The sequence below is a fragment of the Osmerus mordax genome, chromosome 27 (genome assembly GCF_038355195.1).
Source record: "Osmerus mordax isolate fOsmMor3 chromosome 27, fOsmMor3.pri, whole genome shotgun sequence".
Taxonomy (NCBI): domain Eukaryota; kingdom Metazoa; phylum Chordata; class Actinopteri; order Osmeriformes; family Osmeridae; genus Osmerus; species Osmerus mordax.
In genome coordinates, this window is record NC_090076.1 from 5084043 (window position 1) to 5102198 (window position 18156).

At 55.0% G+C, this 18156-nt stretch overlaps 1 protein-coding gene across 1 annotated transcript; it reads right to left on the bottom strand.

The window, feature by feature from the left end:
• Positions 1 to 777: 777 nt before the first annotated feature.
• On the bottom strand, positions 778 to 17908 carry exoc2 (exocyst complex component 2; the record flags this gene model as incomplete). Its single annotated transcript, XM_067230767.1, is given in 23 exon segments — positions 778 to 1223; positions 1842 to 1901; positions 2145 to 2206; positions 2387 to 2509; positions 2939 to 2994; positions 4638 to 4779; positions 5852 to 5968; positions 6674 to 6740; positions 7100 to 7161; positions 7296 to 7355; positions 7587 to 7667; positions 7792 to 7853; positions 9021 to 9142; positions 9614 to 9771; positions 9863 to 9931; positions 10219 to 10343; positions 10724 to 10753; positions 10756 to 10842; positions 14776 to 14894; positions 15940 to 16042; positions 16156 to 16237; positions 16534 to 16679; positions 17828 to 17908. Coding segments are annotated over 23 exon segments (2108 nt in total), but the record flags the coding sequence as incomplete, so codon positions are not given.
• Positions 17909 to 18156: the final 248 nt, after the last annotated feature.

Sequence of the window (18156 nt, forward strand, 5' to 3'; positions counted from 1 at the left end):
TCAGAGACACCGACTGTCTCCCCACCTTCAAAAAACGTCTAAAGACGCACTTGTTCCGGGAGTACAACGGTACTTACGAAAGATTTGTTGGATCAGATGTTAGTTTATTTCCTCCAGGATTTCAATGACACTTATTGAGGGACTTGTTGTACTTGTTGCTTAGTTGTAAATGATTCAGCTACTTGTACTCGCTGTGAATTATATTATTCGTTGCTTGCTTTCCTCCAGGTACACTCTGGGCACTTTCGAGGATCATGTCATTTAATTGCAACTTGTTTCACTACATGCTCTTCTGGTTTTACCCATGGGCTCTTATTTGCTTTTCACAATGTATGCTTCATGTTTTGGCTGCCCACATTGTTTTGGTGCTCTCTCGTTGTTTATGATCATTGACCTATGCTCCTTTTGCACTTTCTTGTAAGTCGCGTTGGAAAAAAGCTTCTGCCAAATGACTAAACGTAAATGTAAACGATTGTGAATGAAAAAGAAAGTGTAGATCCTAAGCCAACCAGAAAACATGAGAAACAGTGAAAGGGGCGAGTCATTCGACACATGAGTCATTTGAACACACAGTGACCAGTCATTCCCAAAGAGCTGATAGGTGAGTTCTGATAGGAAAATGACTATCTAGAGCAAGTGCCATAGTATAGAGACTTTAGAGGCACAATTCTACTCTGCTTTGCAGCCTGGTCCCCTCTGTTTCCGTGGAACTGGACGGGTGCCAGAAGGCAGAACCATGACAGAACAGTTTGACACACCAGACGCACACACAAAAAATCCCTAAATGTGCGAATGGCTCTTTTATTTGGCGGTCAGAATAACAAAACAAGCAAAAACAAGCCCAAAAAAAAAAGAACAATGTAATTCAGCAAAATCATTTGTAAAATCCCCCAAACTCGAACACTGACACACGACCAAGTGGCATTAGGATGTGCGGCGTCATACCCGGAATAAAACCGCAACCAACTCTTAAGAGAATACAGAGTAGTGACTAAAACAGAACACATCCAGTACACCGCTTCAGATTGAGATGGAAGAGTTGATAAGATATCGCACAGACGGCGAGTGGATGGGGGGGGGGGGAAGCGACCTTGAGGCCCGCGTGGAGTGGACGGGACCGGGGGGGGGCTCATCTCTTGACGGGCTGGACGCACGATGGGTGGAAGCAGGTGAGCTGCAGGTGCATGCTGCTCTTGAACTTGTTCAGAAGCTCCTCCAGCAACCTGGGAGGAGAGAGAGGCAGGGGAGGGGAGGGAGGGAGGGTTGCAGGGGAGGGGGGAGGGAGGGAGGCAGGGGAGGAGAGGGGGGGAGGGAGAGAGGCAGGGGAGGGGAGGGAGGGTTGCAGGGGAGGGGGGAGGGAGGGAGGCAGGGGAGGAGAGGGGGGGAGGGAGAGAGGCAGGGGAGGGGAGGGAGGGTTGCAGGGGAGGGGGGAGGGAGGGAGGCAGGGGAGGAGAGGGGGGGAGGGAGAGAGGCAGGGGAGGAGAGGGGGGGAGGGAGGGCAAAGAGCAATGGAGGGGGAGGAGAGAGGGGAGGCGGAGAGGAGAGGGATCGAGGGAGAGAGAGGGAGAATCGGAGGGGGAGAGGCAGAGCGGAGAGGGACGGAGGGGCGGGGAGAGGGACAGAGAAGGGAGGGGGGAGAGCGAGGGATGGAGAGGGGAGGAGGGAGAGGAGGAGGAGAGGCAGAGAGGGTCGGGAGGGAGGGAGGGGAAGCCGAGGCGGGCCAGGTGAAGAGGGGGGGAGGCCAGTGAGCGTGTCAGTGTAAGTTGGCTTTCCTCAGGGCGAACGTTCTACCGGCTTGCAGTGTGAACGAGAGAGAGAGAGAGAGAGGTGTGCACACTCACTTCTTATCCGCACCGCTCTGGAGCTGCGGGAGAGCCTCCACAGCCTGCTTGAAGCTCGCACTGAGGAGAGACAAAACAACACGTTGCGTACACGGCGCACACACACGCGCGCGCACATAGGACACACAGGAAAAGTGACAAATGCTGAACCAGACTGGTTTCACTTCCGCTCTGCACCGCTGTTGGATCAGGTAGATGTTGGATCAGCATTGGAGGGGGGGGGGGGGGGGGGGGTGGTGGTGGCAAGATTTATGGTGTGTGCATGTGTGTGAGAAAGACAAAGAGAGATGGTGTCAATCTTACTTGCTCTCGGAAGTCAGGTAGGAGCCGACGGCATCTCTCAGGGCACACAGTTCCAGACGGGCCTGATGTGTGTGTGTGTGTGTGTGTGTTAGAGAGAGCGAGAGGGAGAGACTTTGTTATCTGTAGGGTAAATCCCTATGAAAGTCTTGATATTACTAATCCTACAATTGAGTTGCAAACTGCTTTGTGTGTAAGTGTGTATGCACTGCGTGTGTGTGTATTGGGCATGTGTGTGTGTGTACCTGCAACGCCCCATTCTTGCTGAAGGATGACACGCACTGCATGAGCCGACTCATCTCCTCAGCCACTGCCTCGACGAGGTGGGACAGGGCCCGAGGAACGAGCTCCTTAGACACTGTGAACACCTGAGAGAGACAGAGAGAGAGAGACAGAGAGACAGAGAGAGAGACAGAGAAAAACAGAGACAGAGAAAAACAGAGATATAGAGAGAAACAGAGGTAGGGCGAAACAGAGAGAGAGAGAGAAGTAGAGAGATAGGGCGAAACACAGAGGGAGAGAAGTACAGATAGAAAAAGAGAGACACAGAGAGATAGAGAGCAACAGAGAGACGGAAACAGGGATGGAAGCAGAAAGAGAGAAACGGAGAGAGAAACAGAGACACGGAGAAACGGAGAGATAACGACAGACAGAGAGAAACGGAGAGAGAAACGGAGAGAGCGTGAGTACGGAGAACTGGGGGTTGGGGTGGGGTGGGGTGGGGGGGGGGGGGGAGGGGTGTCGCCGGTGCAGACAAGGCCACCCCGGGGCTGGGTCGAGATCGGCGCAGCGCCTACCTCGGCGTGGACGGTGATGATGTTCACCAACGCCTCCTTCAGATAGTTCCTCACACCTGGGGGAGGAACAAGACTGATGTCATCCTCTGGAAACACGTCAGGGACAGCCAACAGGAGAGGAGGAGAGAGAGAGAGAGAGAGAGAGAGAGAGAGAGAGAGAGAGAGAGAGAGAGAGAGAGAGAGAGAGAGAGAGGGAGAGAGAGAGAGAGAGAGAGAGAGAGAGAGAGAGAGGGAGAGAGGGAGTGAAAGAGGGGGAGAGAGAGAGGGAGGGAGCGAAAGAGGGACAGAAAGACAGGCGGGGGGAGAGAAAGAGGGAACGTTCTAGAGAAGGCCTCTGACAGACTTGACGCCTCTGAGCTCAGATGGCTGACATGTGACATATTCCCCAAGTTGAAGTGTCACAGCGAGACGGAACAAAAGAAGCCAAATCAGTGAAAGTCAGATTTCTCGGCTTGCGCCCACACACACCTACACACACACACATACACACCCACCCACACACACACAAAGTCTTAGCCAGTGAAAGTCTCAGATCCTATTTCCTCAGTGTAGTGGTTAAATGGTACAAATGTTCCTCTTTCACTATCAGGAATGGATGCTTCTCTCAAAGGCCACAGGCCTGAAAACCTCATCTTCCTGGCCTTCCTTAAAATGAATGTGCCACACACACACACACACACGCTCTGCGCCTTATGCATAACATCCTGTTGAAAAATAAACCACACACAAGTTTCACCTGGGTTAAGGGCACTTCCGTGTACAGGCACACACACAGATAGACACACACACACACACACACCACAGGCCAGAATGATATATCGTCCAAGTGACTGCGACAACCCATTCGTTCATATTGAGACAAACAGGTTAAAGGTTACAGAGACGCTCTCAAAGTAAAGCACCCTGTGCATAGCCGTCGGCTGTTCAACAGCGCTACAGGCAAACATGTCAGTTCGACATGCGCAGGCACCTAGCCGCGAGAGGCAAAAAGCCTTCACTCCTTTTTTTTGTTTGTTTTTTTTATACCACAGCAAGTGTGTGAAAGTGTGTGTGAGAGAGAGACAGAGAGAGAGCCAGTAGCATCCCCACCCACGCCTCATGACTGGGCGACAGAGAGAACGGTGGACGGGCCGATGAGAAGAACCGTAGACACGCAAACTTGGGAAATCATCGGCGGGGTGACATTCAAAAAAGAACGTTCTGAGCGAGCCTTCCTGTGAGGGTTGAAGGTGATCACACGCCTGCTTACTGTAACACTTCAAACGTGCAACTTGTTTGATATTCACTCGACACACAAGATACCTAAACCACAGTGTAGTCATGTAGGACACAGGAGCGGGGGGGGGGGGGGGGGGGTGAGCTGCAACAGGAAGGTTATGGAGTGGGCCGGGGGGGGGGTTTGCTGGTTACAGTACTTTTGGGGGTAAGTTTCTGTGGTTGTTGCGGGTGGGGGCCGTGGAGAGGGGGGGTCAGTAGTCCCAGGTTTCTCCCCCGGCCTCGGAACTAGGCCTCGTCATCCTACCCATGATGCACCTGCGCGAGGTACAGAGCGTGTGTTTGGATGTACAGGTCCCCCGTTAGTGTGGACGGGGGGTTTACAGTTTGGGATGAGACGGGGGGACGGGACGGGACGGGGAGGAGAGGGGGGAAGGGAGGGTGCGTGTGTGTGTGTGGGGGGGGGGGGGGGAGGGGAGGTTACCTGTGGGTGGAAGGCAGTCCCTCCAGTCGAAGTACCCGGCGTAGATGCCCGGCTCCAGGGACCCCACGATGGGGTCGGCCTTGCGCTCGATGTACGCCTCGAAGAGCCGCGAGTCCAGCTCTCGCACGCCGTTCACGCTCACCTGGCGACGCAGAGATGGACGGGGGGGGGGGGGGGGGGTACAGTGAGGAGGGGGGGGGGGACAAAACCAAACGCGCCCAACTGGCTCTGAGCCAACGGCGAGCACGGCTCGAAAGCCGCTCTTCTTGAAAACCTAGCCCAAGCTCATTGACTTTACTGGAAAGGGACAACCGAAAACTGTCCCTGAATGAATCAGAGGTTAGTCAGCAGAACGGAGGCAAAGTTGGTGTGTGTTGACATCTGAACGTGTGTGTGTGTGTGAATGGGAGGGCTCGAGAGGCGGAGAGAGTGAAAACCTCGTCCTTTGCCCTTTTGATAGTCATTTGGTCCTCAGAAGTGTGCTTGTGCGATGATTCATTCTCGACTCAATCGAAGCACCCATCAAATCCCAGTGGATTCAAGTCACTTGTTACAGTAAGTAGTGTGAGCAGTATGTAGAACACTGAGTGTGAGTGTGTGAGTAAAAGGCAATTTTATGCTTAAAAGACATTTGTAGACGATTTGTTAACGGGCAGAAAATGCTTACAGTGTGTTGTTTTGTCTGGCACACCCAGAGTTTCATCTCTGCCGTATTGACACGAATGCCAGCATTGTTTGTTGACATCACTTCAGAACATGTTTACAGCATGTCAACTTTGGAAAGTCCCAGAAGATTTTTCTTTTGATAAGTGTTAACCTTCTTTTCGAACTGCAGTCTGTCTTACCCCTACTATACACCCTACTATTTCGACACGGTTTGAAGACATTTCCTATCTCTGCCATAATCTTCTCAGGACTGAACGTAAAGAACTTTTACTCAAACAAGCTCCAACGGAGGTTCTAGACCATTTCAACATACTTGTTGTCATAACGTTTGTCTCCACAGCATTGCAGCCATTAACAGGCAAAAGACCATATTTACAATTATTCAGACTCTACATTTCTTTTTTTTACGGGGGCCACAAGGGGGTCCAAGCTTGTTGTCACAGGCTTGGACCAGAACCAGAACCAGAACCTCCCCCGACAAGGACGTTTTTCTGTCATGGACAAACGAGCATGGCCAGCTGTGTTGAGTGTCTACCCGCCATACTGACCCGCGTGATCTTGTCCGTCCCGTTGAAGCCGTGCTTCTCAAAGTGTTCCGCCAAGTTGAGGAAGGTGTGCTTCTCCAGGTACTGGCAGTTACTGAGGATGATCAGTAAACGCTGCTCCTGCACACACACACACACACGCACACGCACGCACAAAGACACACGGACGAAGGTGAGGGGGGCCTGGGATTTCGACGTCGCCGTCCACGCGCAGTTCCGTGCCGACCGGCGAAGCCTCGATCGAAACCCCTGCTGACCCCTCAGGGCGGGGTCGGTTCCTGAACGCCAGCGTTGACAGCGAGAGAACGAGGGCGAGTGTCCGTTCTGAACCCAGCCGCCCCCGTCTCGTCATCTGCCAGACCCAGCAGAGGGGCAGCCCTCGAGTCTGAACTCTGCAGCGGCTGCCCTGGATATCGCCTGGCTGTCTACCCCCTGCCGAAGACCGCAAGCTCGAGGGGGGGAAACCCCCGTCTGCGCCCTGCTCCATTTCCCTTTACCAGAAACACCTTAAGCTCTCCTCCTTCCTTCCTCCCCCTCTCCTCACCACAGTCGCCACCACCCTCAGCCCCATTCGGTCTCGTCTCTCTCGGCTTTTTACAGGAAATGAGGATGCGTCTGCTTCCTGTCCACAACCAGGAAACAGTCAGATAGACGGTGGTTTGCCGGTGAATGGCATGCCCTTGTGTTTTTGTGTGTGTCTGTTTGTTTGCGTGTGTGTGTGCGTGCGTGCGTGCGTGGGGGGGAGGATGGTGGCAATCTCAATAATATTGTCGTCCGAGTCATACGTGTGTGTGTGTGTGTGTGTGGAGGGTTATTGGAACTCACCTGTGAGGGGTGGAAGTCCTCCTGAACGCCACCAAATAGGTCTGGGGAGGCCAGGTCCACCGCCATACTGGGGGGAAACACACCGACACCGTTGGTTAAAACACACCACCTTTCCGTTCCGTCGGCGGACTGGCGCCGCGTGGCGTCGTCGTGTCAGTGTGCGTCTCCCTCCCGCCCACGCCGGGATTCGAACTCGGCACCTCTGACTGGCGAACGCCACCGCTGCCGCCTTTACGAACCCACGCTCGAACCGGCGCCGAAGAGCGAGCTCTTAGATGGCGGCGGGTGGGCAGGTATTCACACCGAGGATTGAGTTGAACCAGTTGAACTCGGTTCCATGTGCACACACACACACACGCACACGCACACACACACACGCACACACGCACACACGCACACACACACACACTTTTTCGGTCCACTCACTGGGCTGTGTCCATGTCCGCGTCGCTCTTGGTGCTCAGCTCTTCCACGCAGCTGATGAACACCTTGGAAAGAGGGACGGGCGTCAGCGAGGGACGGCGTGAGCGCCGAGGCAGCTCCGACCGCGGAGCGCCGACGGACGTGCGTCGCCCCCCCCGGCCTGGCGCCTAGGGCACTGTGCGCGAGTGTGTGTGTTTACCTTCATGATGCTCACGCAGAGCTCTGTCGTCTGGTCCTGAGCCTGCTCCAGCTGAAGCACCTGCAGACACACACACACACACACACACATGGATGGATACACGCACACATGGGGACACACACGGGGACAACACACACACACATGAACATACACACACGCACACACACACACATGAACACACACACAAACTGAGACAGTGGCAGACAACACAAACAGGAAAGACCCAGGCAGCTACTGCACTGTCAGCGCGGACACGCAGGGAGTGCCGGGTACGGAGAGCGGGCCCCTCACGTTGATCTCTCCCGGCCTGGTCTCCATGGGCTCCCGGAGGGACTGCAGCATCTGGACCATGCACTGTTCAAACTGCGCCGGCTGAACCACGCAGAGCCAAACACACGGGAGGCAAAAGGTGAGGAACAGGGATGACCGATCGGTCTCCATGGAGATCGGCTGGCGCTTTAAAGGGTCTGGTTTGGCGTCTGGTGTGGGTTCTTACGAGGCTGGTGATTCCTTCGTTGTCCACGACCCAGTTTTCCTTCTCGGCTAGCCTTCTGACATCTAAGGACACACAAACACACATCCCCCCCTATTTTGACTACCACTATTTTGACTAAGAGCAGTGCTCTTAAAGGGAATGAGTGAATAAGTGACATTGTATGGGAAAGGCAGAGCAGTTTTCTCATTGCACTAAATTGCCCGCTCATGCTGCTCATTCAAATTCTTATTCTTATTTTTATATCGCCTACCCTATATTTTATTTTTTTAATTGTTTAGTTCTTGGAATTAGTTTAACTATTGTACTTTTTTACTTAATTTAAGACCCATATATGTTTATTGTTTGCACCTTCCTGCCACAGTAAATTCCGTGTTGTGTAACATGCTACATGGCGAATAAACCAAATTCTGATTCTGATTCTGATGGAGATGGGAGAAGAAACCCACCGAAATTAGCTTCGGTTAAACAGGCGTGGGAGAAAATTGCCACAATTGTTACAAATCATGTTCACATACATAGACATTTCTCATGAAAATCTTTTTATAAACATTGAAGAAATGTAACACGCCATAAATCAAAACAATGTAACGTAGCTTCGCAGAAAGAAGACCCTGGCCTCGCCAGCAGTGCGCACGGACCAAGCTTGCACCCTTAAAATAGCATCTGAATAATACGTTTTTCCTGGTCAGTGGCGGAATTGTTTTTCGGAAACTGCAAAATAGCACCAGTGAACGTTTGCGCCGGAACACGCCTCCTTTTTCGCTGAACCGCCCTCGGGAGCGCAAGATCATTTCGACGTGCGTTATGTTGCACTCGCAAAAGAAAAAGGTTGTTTCGCCTCGATGTACACTGTATACATTGCTAATACTGCCTGCATGTACTGAACATCAACTAAATTCAATGGCATTGACAGATGACAGGCTAACAGGAAGTTAGCAGTTGATGTGCAACACCCAAAGAAGCGCCACATTATAAATAGCAAAGAGCGCTGCGACCGTGGGAAACCACAGCACCTCCAGATATGAACTGCGACGCTCGTCGAGGCTTCGGCTTGTGGGCGACGCTTGAGTCGATAACGAGACAAAGCCCCCGGTTTGAATGACCCGAGGCTCTTCACCCCGGGAGCTGTCAGGAGCAGGCTCAGATCTCTCTCTCTCTCTCGCTCTCCTGGCTGCGGGGGTAACCAGGACGTCTCGCCGTGTGACCCCCCCTCCCCCGGTTTGGCTCACCTTCTCCGGCCTGGTGCAGAGTGACCAGGAGGCAGTGCACGCGCAGGTCCAGCAGGATGTCCTGGATCACCTGCAGCAGGTCGTTGGGGATCTCGAGAGCAGAGAGCGCCTCGTGGCTTATCCTGAGAGAGAGAGAGAGAGAGAGAGAGAGAGAGAGTAAGAGAGAGGCAGAGAGAGAGAGGGGAAGAGAGAGAGAGAGAGTAAGAGAGAGAGGGGGAGAGAGACAGAAGGAGAGAGAGAGAGAGAGAGAGAGAGAGAGAGAGAGAGAGGGAGAGAGAGTAAGAGAGAGGCAGAGAGAGAGAGAGAGAGGGGAAGAGAGAGAGAGAGAGAGAGAGAGAGTAAGAGAGAGGCAGAGAGAGAGAGGGGAAGAGAGAGAGAGAGACGGAGAGAAACAGATACAGAGAGCGAGAGCGGGGAAGAGTGACAGGAGATAGAGGGAGAGAGAGAGGGAGAGAAAGAGGGGGGGGGGGGAAGGGGAACGTTATTCAAAACGACAGCCTTGCGCACACCGTCACCACAACCTCTCAATCACACACACACACACACACACATTTTCAGACCCCCCCCCCCCACCCACACACCAGGTCCCGTACCTGACGGTGTGTATGACCTGGGTGAGCCAGGGCCCGCTGAGCTCCGTCTTATTCCCCCAGCCTCCGTACAGCTTGAGGTCCAGCTCGGACAAGGTGGCCGGCAGGAGGGCGCCTCGGACCAGCTTCACCAGCCTGTGGGTCACCTCCTCGATCATTTTCTACACACACACACACACACACACTGTGTTAGATGGCGGTGGAACGCCGCGACAACGAGCTCGGGAGATGCCGTTTGAGAGCGGGACGTACTTTGAAGTCGCTCTGCTTCTGCCTGGCGTTCTTCTTCGATCGCTCCACCTGGCCCGACTTCTCGCCGGTCTGCCAGAAAGAGAAATCGCAGCCGGAATCAAACCCCGGTTCGATTCGCGGAGCCCTTTCTTGACGGGCGAACGTACGCCCGACAGAACTCCCCCCCCCTCAGCCGACCTGAAACCTCAAAAGACTCGACCGCACAGCTTTGTCAGTCGACCCCCTGCCGACTCACACGCGCACTTTATAATGTGAAACTGGGCATCGTCCTTGCGGGTCTAACAGAGCATTCGATTAAAAAAGGACCAAAACGTGAAACTGCTATTCATGTCCGGCTCCTTTTTCTTGGGTCGTACCTCGCTGAAGAGACTCCCGTTGACGTAGGAGATCCACAGCTTCCAGAAGTTGGGCAGCTGACCAATCACCACGTCCGACAGCTTGTCCACAAACTGCACCTGCTGGGGTGTCTCGTAGCGCATGGCTAGCGCGGGACACACACACACACTCGTTACACACCCTCTCACCGAGACGGCTCGAACCACAGCCGAGCTGCGGCTTGGAAATACTGCGCCTGGACGCTAAATTACGTTCGCCCAGGCCGTCCGATATCCCCCCCCTCACATGTAGCTGCAGTGGTTAAACCCTAGACATACCCTCATGTATTGACAGTTTTTGTATGCGTGTGTAAGTGCGGTCTATGTATGTGAAGCACCATGACGGTCTGAACTCACGTCTCCACGTTGTGACAACAACAACAAAATGACTAAGTTATGACTAAGTTAAAAACCCCTAGCGGGGGGGGGGAAGCCCTGGTGGTGGAGGAGGCGTGGTGTTCCCGGGCCGGGGGTGAGGGCGACTCACCGCTGGGCCGCGGCGTGTGCATGCTGCCCCGCGCTTCAGAGACGCCGTGTGGCTGAGCCTGCTGAGGGCCAGGGGCCGGGCCTCCCCCCTCAGGGTCCACTCCTGTAGACCCTGCCCCACTGGGGGGGGGGGGATGGAGGGATGGAGAGACGGAGAGAGAGGGAGAGAGAGGGACAGAGAGAGAGAGGGACAGAGAGAGAGAGAGGGACAGAGAGAGAGAAAGGGAGGGAGGGAGAGAGGAAGGGAGGGAGAGAAAGAGAGGGAGGGAAAGAGGGCCAGAGAGAGAGAGAGAGAGAGAGAGAGAGAGAGAGAGAGAGAGGGGGGGGGGGGGGGGGAGGGAGGGACAGAGCGAGAGAGAAAGAGGGAGGAGGCAGGGTGAGAGAAATGAACTCAAAAAAGGTACACACACACACTTCGGCCATCAAATTAAACCGTTTCCCATAACTCCACATTCCTCAATAATCTCGGCGGGCTTTCACACCAAACAGGCCTCCCTCGCTCCTCTCCTCCCTTCTTTATTTGTCTTCTGATCCTTCGCTCCTCGGGCCAGGGATGGAGAGAATGCCCCCGTTGTTTCAGGGCGAGGTGAAGACCTTGGGGCGCGGGGAGGGGGCCCGGGGTGAAGGCGGGTTTAGCCAGGCCTGGCGAAGGCTACAGTGATCGTCTGGTGATCTGGGTCGGATTACTCTGGCCTGGTCAGAACAGGACGCCCCAGTAGGTGGCAGTAGCGAGCTGACGTTCGGCAGCCTCGCAGACCCAGAAAATACACGCTCGGGCTTCTATCCTTCATTCGCACCCCCCGCTTCTATCTTTTCGCGGTTTGTAAAAGTTACGAAACCTAACTGAAAGTGAAACGTATGGCCGTGGCGGGGAATTAAAACAGGCCGAAGCAGTCGCGCCGCCCACGGATCCTTATTGTAAACGCGGGGAGAGAAACGAATCGCCCTGTTCTCTCCAAAACATGTGTCACGCATCCATGCAGAGCACAGCGGGTGAGTCACCGTGTGTGGATGATTCAATAAATAACAAATTGGACCCAAAAAATCCCCTTGACTGAAGGTTTAGGTGTTCCTCCCTACACTTTACAGTCCTGGCTCCTGAATGTGAGGAAATTCTCGGTTGACTCACAAAACCCAGCAAACAGCACATTCTCTAAAATGCTGTGTCCTACATGCGAGCAGACTCACACACACACACACACACACACACACACACACACACACACATAAATAGCAGGGCCCACAGGCTGAGAACGATGCACACATATTGCCATGAGGAGTGTGTGTGTTGAGCTCTCATCCCTAGACATGTTTTCCTGTCTTTTTATAGAGGGATGAGAGTTGCTGTTGATCCAGGTGTCGGGTGAACCCTTTCCCATGGTGTCCTATATGTGTGTGTGTGTGTGTGTGTGTGTGTGTGTGTGTGTGGTGTGTATTCCCCATGTACTCTCCTGAGATTGCGTATTCAAGCATTGACGGTTACATAATCAAGAACAAGACTAATTTAGGAGATGACATTGTAGTTTTTAAGACCGGCGTGTGTGTGTCTGTGTGTGTGTGTGTGTGTGTGTGTCCATTCAGCTAACTTCCTCCTCTACCCTGACGCTCCTCTGCAGGTCGGAGGACTTCCTGTTCCCCATGGGGTCACCAACCCCGACCACACACGGCTGCTTTCTGTCTAAACACACACACACACACACGCACACACACAACCCCCTCTCTCCATCACACACACGCCCCCAATATCCCTTCTTCTCTCTCGCTCTTGCTCTCTCTCTCACTACCTCCACACACACAGAGAGAGTCTCCGACTCTGCAAGGAACTCGTTCACTCTACAGCACACGCACACACCGAGCTCCATATCGACAAAAGATAACCGACCAAGCAATGATTTGAAAGAAAGAAAGACAAAAAGAAAAACAGATAAGAGGACAGAAAAATGAGGGGAGCTGTAAACGACTTTGGTCGGGGTGATTAACAGCCTCCAAGAGTCCTATAAGGCCCTTTCAGATAGCCAGCCCTCTCTCCCCCTTTACTTATTTTCCTCCAGAAACAGTTGCCGGTAATTGTATTGACGTTGGCTCAGGGGAGTGTTGCTGAGAAAACACAAGCAGCGGAGTTCATATCACTGAATTGGGCAGAGGGGGATTCTACGATAGCGGAGAAGAATCGACGCGTCTAGGCCTTCCGAAGGAGCCGAGGGCCGCCACGCGAGCCGGGGCTCGTTGCTTTCAGACGGAGACGAATGGGGCTCTTTCCAATTTAGCGAGGTCATTGCGGAATCAAAACACGCTCAAAGTTCCTTTGAAAAAAAAAATGAAAAAAAGGAGAAAACCAATTTTTTGGACAAAAAACATAGAAACATGGCCAGCATAGGCAAAACATGAAAGACCCCCCCCCCCCCCCCCCCCCCCCCCCACTAAAAAATTTTTTCTTGCAGACACAACCGATCAATCACCGAGCAATTAGCCCTGCCGCGTGCGTCTATGACGGGCCCCACGGCAAACTGCCGGAACAATTTCCAGATTGGTGGGAATGTATGTAGACCGCTTGATAGATGCGTGTACGTGTGTGTACACTGAGATACTGAAAGGTTCGGGCGTGGGGGCGCGGGGGTGTAGGTTGAAGAGGAGTGTTCTGATGTGAGGCACCATTAAGGGGCTCTCCCAGGGTTTTTCGTCCTGGGGGGTCGGGGAGGAGGGGGGGGAGGGGTGACGGCGGATGCGATCGGCTTGTCGGCTTGTTTTCGAGGTAGAGGAGGGCTGTTGTGGTCGAAGGTTTTTTTTTTTTTTTTTTTTGGAAAGCACTAGTTTCGTTCTTGGGGATGGATGCTCGGGGGGGCGGGGGTGGTGAGGGGGGGTTGGTGGCCGGTGCGGGGTTGCTGTGTGGTAAATGGCTGCCAGGTGTGTACAGTGTGTACAGAGGGGCCACGGTTCTTGCCGTATGACAGGAAAGGGGACAGGAGACAGCTGCTGCAACGAGGTTGTGTGTGTGCGCGCGCGCGTGTGCGCAATGTGCGCCCTGTGAGGAAGGACAGAGGTGTGCGCGAACCCCCGGAACGACAAGGCGACATCGCTCGGATAAAAAGTGACCCGTGCCCGTCCTGAACTGTGCTCCTACTTCCCGCTGGGAGGACAAATGAGGGCAGCTCATCCTGGGACTGAGCCTGACTGCAGGGTGGCACCGTTAGAGCCCAGTGAGAAAAGAGAGAAAAGAAAGAGAGAAGGGGGGGTGGGGGGGGAGAGAGAGGGAGAGAGAAAAAGAAAAGAGAAAAAGGAAAGAAAGAGAGAGAAAAAGAGAATAGTATACCAACCACACCCCCCCCCCCCCTGTATTCCTCACAGGCTGTGCCCAGGAAACCACTGTTAGCCTTAGCATTAGCTGTGTTTACGTTTGGGGCTCCTCTGCAAAGGGCTAGCCACCCACTCACAATGTACTCTGTGTGACTGCGTCTGGACGTGGTGGGTTCCCCCCCCCCCCCTCTCTGTGCGGCTGAGCCCTGCCTGCGCGTGCGTGCGAGGGGGCGAGGATGTGTGTGTGTGCGGGCGCGCGAGCATCGGGGGGAACTGCCGTTCTTCCTGACGGTTTCACGTCCGTGTTTTTTTTATTCCTTTTTTTTTCTTTTCTCGCTGGCTGATTTAACAGAGAAACAGCTTAATTGGGGTTAATTGCTTCAATCCATCTGTGTGCGTGTGTGTGTGTCTGCGCGTGTGTGTGTGCGTACTGTAACATGACGGGGCCCTGAAACCCAAACCCAGCGACACGGCTCCCACCCTTTGATCTCATTCATATGCTCGTGAAAAAATAAACACAAGGGCCTCTTAGGCAGAATGAGGGGAGAGAGAGAAGAGAGGGTAGAGAGAGAGAGTGAGAGAGACACACGCATAATGCAGGCATTGAGAACCCGTCTCCACGCCGCCGTTTATTCGACTCCTGAGCGAAAACGCACCGTTTTCTGGCGCTCGGACGGTCGAGTCTCCCCCCCCGCACGCGCGCGTCCGACCGCGTGCCCGAAAGGTCACGTGTCGACGCGACCGTGCCATCTCCCTCACCTCGCTTCTCGTTGATGAACTCGTCTTTGCAGTTCTGCATCAGCTGCAGGATCCACTTGTGCTGGGCCCAGATACACTGCCAAGCAGGGTCTCCTGAAGCATGCAGGTCTGACAGGTACCTGAAACACACACACACACACACGCGTTAACGTGAAAGTACAACAGTGTTCCAGAACCCTTTGTCCTCACTGGACAAAGCTCAAATCCCAAACCTCATCCAAACAGCTCAACCCCCGTCCCTTTTCCCAAAACCCCTCATCCTCCACCCTTGTCCAAAGCCTCATCCCCCCTCCCTCCCACCGACCGACCGAAACCCTAACCCTCCCTCAATCCCTCCACCTCGCCCTAACCTCTCACCACCTCACCCTCTCCAATCATCCCCCTTTGCTACATTCCCTCGGCATCACTCAGCGACTCTGTGGGACGGGGCCGAGGCGGTCCTGGAAAGCTGCGGCTTGGCTCGCACGCACGCTCGCACGCACGCGCAGACACGCTTTCCTGATTAGAGGGCATCTTCCCGAAGCCCGCCTCCGACACCCCCCCCCCCACCCCTCCGCCCTCCTCTCCCCGGCTCGCTCGGAGCGCGGAGGAGGGAGCGGGTGTGGGCGAGTGGGAAAGCGGGGGGGGGGGGGGGGGGGGGGGGAGGGAGGGGGAGGGCGGGGTGAACGATGGGTCCTGCGGTCGAGGGGCTGCTTCTCTCTGCTTCCGACAGGGCCGACCGGAGCAATAATCAAACCGGGAGAGGGAGACCACAAGTATGGCGCACGACGACGTGGGCTGACGGGGGGGGGGAAGGGTGGGTGGGTTGGGAGGAGCGGAGAGGAAGGAGCAGAGACGGGCCTTTACGAGACACAGGGGGCCTGATGGGCGAGGGGGGGGGGGGACTGGAGGGAAGCGAGGGGGAAGTGAGAGAAGCGCGTCGGGAGAAAGAGGAAGGGCAAAAGAGACGGCGTGTCGCAGGCGAGAGAGGAAGTCGGCCTGACAAGACACTGGAGGGGAACAACAAGCATCGGAATGTAGCCGTGCGGTGGACGCTTGTCACCGGGGGGGATTTGAACCTGCAGCCTCTTGATTTGCAGGGAAAAGCTCCCCAAACCACCGAACCCCCCCCCCCCAAAAGAGAGAAAACGCAAAAAACCCATTGCCCCCAGGCCTTCCACGCACCTGATGTATCTCTTCTGGTCGTGCAGCGTCGAGGGGGTCTCCAGCAGCTTGTCCAGGAGCAGACTCCTGAGGGCCCCTATCCTCGTCTCCACCTCCGTGTACACTACACACACGCACACACACACACACAGGGAGGGGGAGAGTCAGTTCCCCCCCAGTCTGTCGTGGTACGGAACACGCTCCGCCCGCACTGAACGTCGCTCGATTCGCCTGCACCTTTCTTGAAGACCGGGACTTCGGTGTTCCCGAAAAGGGACTTGGCTTTCTCGTAGTCGTTGATCACCACGTCATAGTCGCCCTTCGGGGAGAGAGCAGGAGAACGCGTAGGGGTCAGACGGCGCCGCAGCTAGGCCTGTATCAGGATACTGTACGGCGTGATCGGTCATTGTTGGTGCGACTCCTTGGGATGGATCTGTACCTCTCTGGCACCACCCACTGGTTGTTGTGGCGAATGTCGACTTGTGGATCTGTGTGCGCGTGTGTCGCGTAAGTATGTCGTGCGTTTGTGTTGGGTGTGTGGGGGGGTGAGCATGTGTTGTGAGAGTGAGCGTGGGTTGTTGGCCGTGTGCATGTGGAGGTGTCTGCGTGCGGCACCTTCTGGATGTTGCGCTCGATGTTGAGCGGCAGGTTGAAGAGGAACTTGAAGCGCTGCAGCACGTTGAGGGCGTTGCGCGTCGAGTCGGCCTTGTCCTTGCGCCCCAAGACCTCCTGGAACAGGGTGTCGGCGGTGTCGCTCGCCCCTAGAGAGAGAAAGAGGGAAGGAAAGGAAGGAAGGAAGCTGAGGCGGGTTCGATTCGAGCCCCACATCATCCCCCCCTTCTCGCACAGAAGACATGTGGTGGGGAGAGAGGCAGACGGGGGCACGCTGCCGTGTACTGCCCGTCCCGGGGGGCCGCTCGGAAGAGAGCGACAGCTATCTCTCCCACTCGGGTCTCGCCGGGGCCTTTCGCACGCTACACCCCGGCTCGGTGGGTGGCCTCAGATGCGCCGGCGAACCAGAGAGAGAGAAGAGAGAGAGCGAGAGAGAGGAAAAAACTCCGACTGAGCCAGATTCTTTTAATCAGAAAACAGCCCCCCCCCCCTCCTGCCCCCACCCCCCTCCTGCCCCCACCCCACCCCCCGGCCCTGAGAGGAAAAATAGGGAGAGCGTGAACAGCGAAATAGTTCACATTTTTCGCTCCCCGCTCTGTGCTGTGACTGACGAGTTGTCACGCGCTCGGAGATGGATGTGGGGCGGGGGGGGGGGGGGAGCGTGGGGGGGGGGGGGGGGGGGAGGAGGGTTGCGGTGCGTCTGGTGCGCGAGTGGCTAAGGGGGTGGGGGGGAGTGGGCTCGCGTGTTTGACGGACAGATGGGCGAGAGGGGGGTGGGCGCTGGCGGGGGCCGGCCCGCGGGCCCACACGTCTGGGGCTGCGCGGCGGGATGAAAGGCGGCGTCCGGGCCGGGGGCGGCTTGTTTACCTTAGACCCCGGGGAGAGGGCCTGCTTATTGACCCTCCATTAGAGCAGTCACATTATCATGGGGGAGGTGGGGGAGGGGGGGGCGACCGAGGAACCGTTTCAGGATCCCCTCTCTCTCGAAGGAGGAGGCCGAACACACACGGAGCTTGTGTGTGTGTGTGTGTGTGTGATAATCGGGGAAGGCAGTGGGTGGGTGGCGAGAGGACACCCAGATCCTTGTCCTCACGGTCGGATGTGTGAAGTAGGCGGGGCTTTCGGAAGAGACTTCCCGACCCGTTCTTGGACTTCCTGTGCAGGTAAAGAAGGGAAGGTGGAGGGGGGAGGGGGCGGGCGTCAAGCTGGCACGTCTACTCAGCACCAGGCCCCTGGACCCTTCCCTTCATCTGGATCAGGAGGTCCTGTCAGGAGGGTGGGGAGGCGGGACTCTTACTGTTGAGGGTGTTCTCAAGGCGCTTGGTCATGGATCCCTCCACCCTCTCCGTACCGTCCGACTCCAGCCTCTGGTGGATCGCTGGAACACAACGGCAAACGGAACAGGACACAAAACGGAACTTTAGTCATTTGCCACGGAACAAAACACAGTCAACTCAGTCCTTCACTATATTAATACTGTTAAATAAATTACATTCAAACTTTAAATTCAAACTGTTTTTATTTGGAGTCAAAATATGATTATAGTCTTGAGTCTCATTCTCGTATTTCATATGGTTAAATTGTTATTTGATTTCCAAACATATATAATTGACACCATTTCAGTAT